This window comes from Borostomias antarcticus, assembly GCF_949987555.1.
Source record: "Borostomias antarcticus genome assembly, chromosome: 6".
NCBI lineage: Eukaryota > Metazoa > Chordata > Actinopteri > Stomiiformes > Stomiidae > Borostomias > Borostomias antarcticus.
The window spans coordinates 29,380,989-29,386,544 of NC_140239.1; the positions used below are offsets into that span (position 1 = coordinate 29,380,989).

Sequence of the window (5,556 nt, forward strand, 5' to 3'; positions counted from 1 at the left end):
CTCCTGGTAGATCTTCAGACGGCACAGCTGCATGAGTGGACGTGGTGGAGCTGCAGTGGAGAAAAATTATGGGGAAATATTAGAATAATTGAAGCTTGTATACTGTAGGTGTGTTTGTATCTGAGTAGGTGTGTGTGTTTTGTTTTATATTCAATGTGGTGTGTGTGCGTGTGTGTGTGTGTGTGTTTGCTTCCCTCTGGAATATGTATGGGTGGGACCTATGCCCACCCCCCCCCCTCATTGCTCTCTGTAAAGCGCATTGTGTTGCCTCTGTGTATGAAATGCGCTATACAAATAAAGTTTGATTTGTGTGTGTGTGCATGCGTGCGTGTATGTGTGTCTGTCAACATGGATTACTACCTAGCTACAGTAACAGTATTGTACAATATGTTTGTTCAATGGCTGTTTTGGAAAACTCACTTGCTTTCTCTTTGATGACTTCCCAGTCAGGGTAGCTATCTAGATGTTCCAGAAGTCTTGAACAAAGCTTCACATCTCCAACGTAGTCCAGGAGGACATCTATGATTGGTCCTGCCCAGCGGGATATCGATGGAGCCGAGATCATCTCACAGAACTAAGAAAAAGCAATGAATAGTTGCTGAAATGTTCAGAAAAATGGAAGTGTGTAAATTATTTACACATTATGAAACCTGGGGACTTCATTGACTTAACCCTTTCGATACGACCACGTCACCGGCAACATTTTAAAAATATCTCACAAATATTTAATAATATTAAAAAAATATCTAACAAATCTAAAAAATTCCTCACTCCAACACTTGCTGAAAGCTGAGAAACTGCGCTTCCAAGTATTATAGGGAAAATCCAATTAATATTCGAAATGTCACTGTACTTTCAGGGTTTAAAGGGTTAACCAGGAAAAAGTTAGTTCCCATACAGGCTGCATTATAGTTCAGGTAATGCGATCCAGAGAAATTCCCGGCCTTAACCCAATGAAATCTTAACACGCCACACACTGTACATACCCAATACTGCACTCCTTACCTGAACACAAGTTTTCTGGCGAGTTTGTGCGTGTGTGTGAGCATCTCCGTAGCGCAATTCATCCCTCTCAGAGCGTTCGATTTTAATGGGGGGGTGTGGGCCGCTGCCGTAGGTGCATTTAAAACAGGAGAGGGCGTCGCAGCCGTTGTCCATCAGGTACTTGAGCATGGACATGTACTTCATACAGAACATGATGGTGGCCGGGAAGGACGTGGGGTGCGTGGGGACGTAAGCGTTGACGTCGGCTCCGTGCTCCACCAGCATCGTGACCGTCTGGATGCAGCCCTGGCGCACGGCCACCAGTAGGGGGCTGAAGATGTCCAGGTTGGGGTTCGCCCCGGCGTCGAGCAGCATCTTGGCGGCGTCTACGTTGTTGTTGATCACGGCGAAGTACAGCGCCGTTTTCCGCCGGTCCTCGTACAAGTTGGAGCGCTCTGGTGACAGCGTGGCGTTGACGTCGAAGCCGGCCTCGATCAGGAGCTCCAGGATCTCGTCCCGGTTGCGTTCGGCGGCCAGGTGAAGGGGGCTGATGCCCGTACGGCAGACTCGGGTCTTTCTGGTGGCTGGGATCAGCATGGACACGATTCTGAAAGGGAAGAATTCAGGGATGACCTTGGGTGGGATGTTTACTGGAGGTCCTGTATCAAAAGGTTATAGTTGGAGGTTAGGTACTGTACAAGGAAAATATAAAGAAAGACCAAATCATGAGAATTTGTCAGATCTGCACATAAAAGTTAAGCGGTCTAAATACTGGCACACAATTGGACTGCAACTGTTATAAATATGAGCTGTTTACATACCTTGCACACATGGAAGACAAATATATTTGATATTGTAAATGGATAGCTTGCTATTGCTCTGCAAGTTTTGCACAACAGGATTTTTTACAGACACATTGACAATATGGGATGAATATAATGGATTGCATGCCATTCAGTGGATTGAATATGAATGATTAAATTCACACATTAATAGAACATAATAGACGTAAACCACTGAACCAGCACAGACACAGCTGTGAATGAAAAAGACAGGGACAGTAATGGTATTACTATGATGTTACAGATGAATCAAACAATGCATGTCAGAACACAGTCATATTATTTTAGCAACCCAAAGACTATTTTTCCACAGAGTAAAGCTGAGGTTAAGCTCATTGTTAAAAGAGCTCTTCTTTGGCACAATAACCTCTGGCATGGAAGTGAACCACAGACTTACTTAACCGACTTGTCATAACTGGAGCAATCATAGGTCAGGAGGCTTCTGCAAAATGCAAGATGGTCAGATACACCAGCCTCAAAACATCAGCACTCTCATATTTTTTCTCTCTTTGTTTCCTGTATATCCAACGTTGGACAAAAAAAAAACAAGTAACAAAAAAGGTTGTTTGCTCATGTGTTTGACATGTGCTGTAAGGTTTTGACGATCCAACCTCCAAAACTAAACCCTAACCTGAAATGTTTGAGATCATCTAACTTCCGTAGTTTGACGTATTTCCGACGCAAACAAGCTATGGGGGTGGGACATAATGTTTAGAGGAATTGGATTGGAAAATTGCCAAGTGGCGGGTTTTAAGAACATTAGACAGAAGAAGAACATTTAAGAACATTCGATAGAAGGATAGCGTTGATTGACGGGTGGATGTCGTGAGATTATTGGCTTAAAATCTAAGGTACCTGGTGTCGTAATTGCACGTGACCTACCGTTTTCCAGGAAGTAAGAAATTATATACTTTGATATAAGATTACAACAAAAGTAGAATTTTGTAAATTTTTTGGCATACATCGTTGAATAGGTGAACACTATGACAAATTGTGTGAACCAATCATTTCTGTGCGACTTTAATAGGAGTATATATTTTACCTTAATCCTGGCTGCCATAAGGAAACGTGTTCTACACAAATACTGTATTGGAAAATATGGACGATTGACAGGGAAGGAACTACATCATGTAGTTTCCAGATGAAACAATAATTGTTTTCATCATCATTTTACAAACAAATGCATGACTGTGCATGCATACCTGGACATAGAAAACTATAATGGCCGGGTTTCCCGATAAAGAACCTTCTTAAGGAACCCTGTTTAAGCAACCCTTTGCATGGGAGTTAAGAAGTACTTTGGAGTTAAGTGCTTCTTAACGCATTCGGGAAACCCGGCCAATGTCCACAGGTGGAAGTTTTGAGTTGGGTATAAACCAAGAGAACTTCAGCCAATTGTACCTACGTATCATTTCCACGCTGAGCGGCGATATGCAGAGGCAGGAGTCCCGTCTTGCCGGGTTTGTTGGCGTCGGCGTTCTGAGAAAGAAGGAGCTCCACAATATCTTCATGACCGTTCTTAGCTGCCTCGTACAGGGCTGTAGCCCCATCGTTGGCCTCGCCGTTGATATCTGCACCTACAGTAGAGTATGTTCAGATAGATACCGTCATACGTACTCAATAACCCATGTATTTAACATCAACTTCGCATCAACCGTGATTCATTCTAAGAACTCCACTCTTGTTGTTGTTGTTGTACAATATGTGGCTTGCAACAGTACACCTTAATGCCATCTGATAGAGCATGTGGAATGTCACATATACTTCTTATAAAATAAACAAGGTCTGTGCAGAACTCATTTAGCAGGACCTTTGGTATCAAAGACTAGTGTGTCAATGTCAACGATCAATGTACACAACAGACCTGCCTAGAGGAAAACTAGCAGGTAATGACATTGATACAGTATGGAAAACTGTAGGAATACCATGATATTCCGAATGTAATTTACCATGTTTGAGGAGAAAACAAAGCGTGTCTACGCCTCCGCTCTGGGCTGAGGTAAAAAGAGGGCTGATTCCGTAGATGTTTTTGGTGTTCAGCTTGGCTCCGGCCTTCACCAGCATCTCACAGATCTCTATACTCTTGTGACACACAGCCTCGTGGAGGGCCGTCCCCCCCTGGATACAGTGCCTGTTAGGCCCAGCGCCGTGGTTTAGAAGCATGGCTACGATCGCAGCATTCTGCTTCTCACAAGCTGTGGAATAGTATCAGAGTCAGCGTCTAAAGACAGAGAGTCAACCATGACTTTGCGTTTTCTGCATTCAACTGCTGAAGACGTCTTAGAAGTATGCACGATCGCCATAGTGGATTTTCTTTCGCCGCGGAAGTTGACCCTTGCTTATGAACAAGCACTGGAATGATTCTCTACTTGGGACTGACCGGAAGCTGGGTCATCCAATATACAGTATGCTTTATCCCGAACTGGGATTGGCAGTAGCTTAGTCTTTAGGCAAAAGAGCTGTGCGCACATCCAAAGCAAGTGAACCGGGAGATATCGGAGTGCGGATCTTTCCTCTCTCCAAACGTATGTACTCTAAGATCCAGCACCTGGCCTATAAGTTTGTTTTTTTCCAATAAAGTGAACTGGGAGATATCAGTGTGCGGATCTTTCCTCTCTCCAAAAGTAGCTTAGTCTTTAGCACAAAATAAGCATACTGTATATCAGAATGTGCAGCATACTGTTTGTTTACCTGCGATGTCAGAGTGATAGACTATTGGTTAAGGCCTTTGTAAATGCAGTGTAGGCGAGTCACCTTTGTAAAGTGGGGTTTCCAGCTCCTTATTGGCAATTTCGGGATCCGCCCCTCTTCCCAGGAGTACCTCCACACAGTCCACTCTCTCTCTCTCCACCGCCAAGAGGAGAGCGGTCTGGCCTTTCAGAGTGCACTTGTTAATCATCCCAGGCTGTGCTAGTAGAGCGGGAACAAGCATACAGGAGACATGGTTAAAGTTATATAGCGGCAGCAGTGACCATCAGCTTTAGCGCCGTTCTATCACAGACGCTCTTTTTTGACGAGAGCAGAGTTCAATGACCAGAGCACAAATTCAATGACCAGAGCACAAATTCAATGACCAGAGCACAAATTCAATGACCAGAGCACAAATTCAATGACCAGAGCACAAATTAGAACGATTCATTTCAGCATTCCACCACCTTGTCTGTCGCTGCTGTATGACAAAACTGACACAGTCTTTATCTGGATTCTCTCTTTCATCACATTTTTTCTGGTATAAATGGTTATTGTTGGAGTTTGGAGAACACTTACCCCCCAGTAGAATCACGAGGCATCGGGCTTGACCAAAATATGCAGCCTCGTGCATTGGTAGCCATCCACTCTTGTTAGGTGTCAGCAAATTGTTCCCAGGGTGCAATGCCAGTGCTCGAACAGCAGTTACGTCCTCGTCATATATTGCTTTCACGATAGGGTCTATCTTCCTAATAAGCAAACAAAGTTACTGTATCATACATACATACATGTACAGTATCATAGAACATACGTGTTGCCATGGCTAGTATTTTGAACAGACAAATCAGGAAATTCTCCATCAGCCATCCGAGTAAGTTGTAGAAGATGCATAGTCCTAATCAAAATCCTCACGCTTATCATGCAATGGGCTAGACGCCATTTTTGATTTAATTAAAAAATGCACACTCTTTTGTTAGGGTTTATGATATTGGAATCAATCTTTCCCAGCAAGTTCAGGACAAAAACAACACATGCAGTTTAA

At 43.6% G+C, this 5,556-nt stretch overlaps 1 protein-coding gene across 1 annotated transcript in view; it reads right to left on the reverse strand.

Moving 5' to 3' along the window:
* Window positions 1-5,335, reverse strand: part of LOC311310615 (uncharacterized protein) — a gene marked incomplete at both ends in the record, with an annotated part of 15,335 nt that extends 10,000 nt beyond the window's left edge. Inside the window, 8 exons of the mRNA XM_084440125.1 lie at window positions 1-50; window positions 421-574; window positions 1,006-1,591; window positions 2,224-2,268; window positions 3,232-3,403; window positions 3,776-4,021; window positions 4,581-4,736; window positions 5,326-5,335. The exon at window positions 1-50 is cut by the window's left edge and continues 95 nt beyond it. Coding sequence (XP_084296251.1) covers window positions 1-50; window positions 421-574; window positions 1,006-1,591; window positions 2,224-2,268; window positions 3,232-3,403; window positions 3,776-4,021; window positions 4,581-4,736; window positions 5,326-5,335 — 1,419 coding nt within the window. The remainder of the gene's footprint in view (window positions 51-420; window positions 575-1,005; window positions 1,592-2,223; window positions 2,269-3,231; window positions 3,404-3,775; window positions 4,022-4,580; window positions 4,737-5,325) is intronic.
* Between the last annotated feature and the right edge of the window lie 221 nt (window positions 5,336-5,556).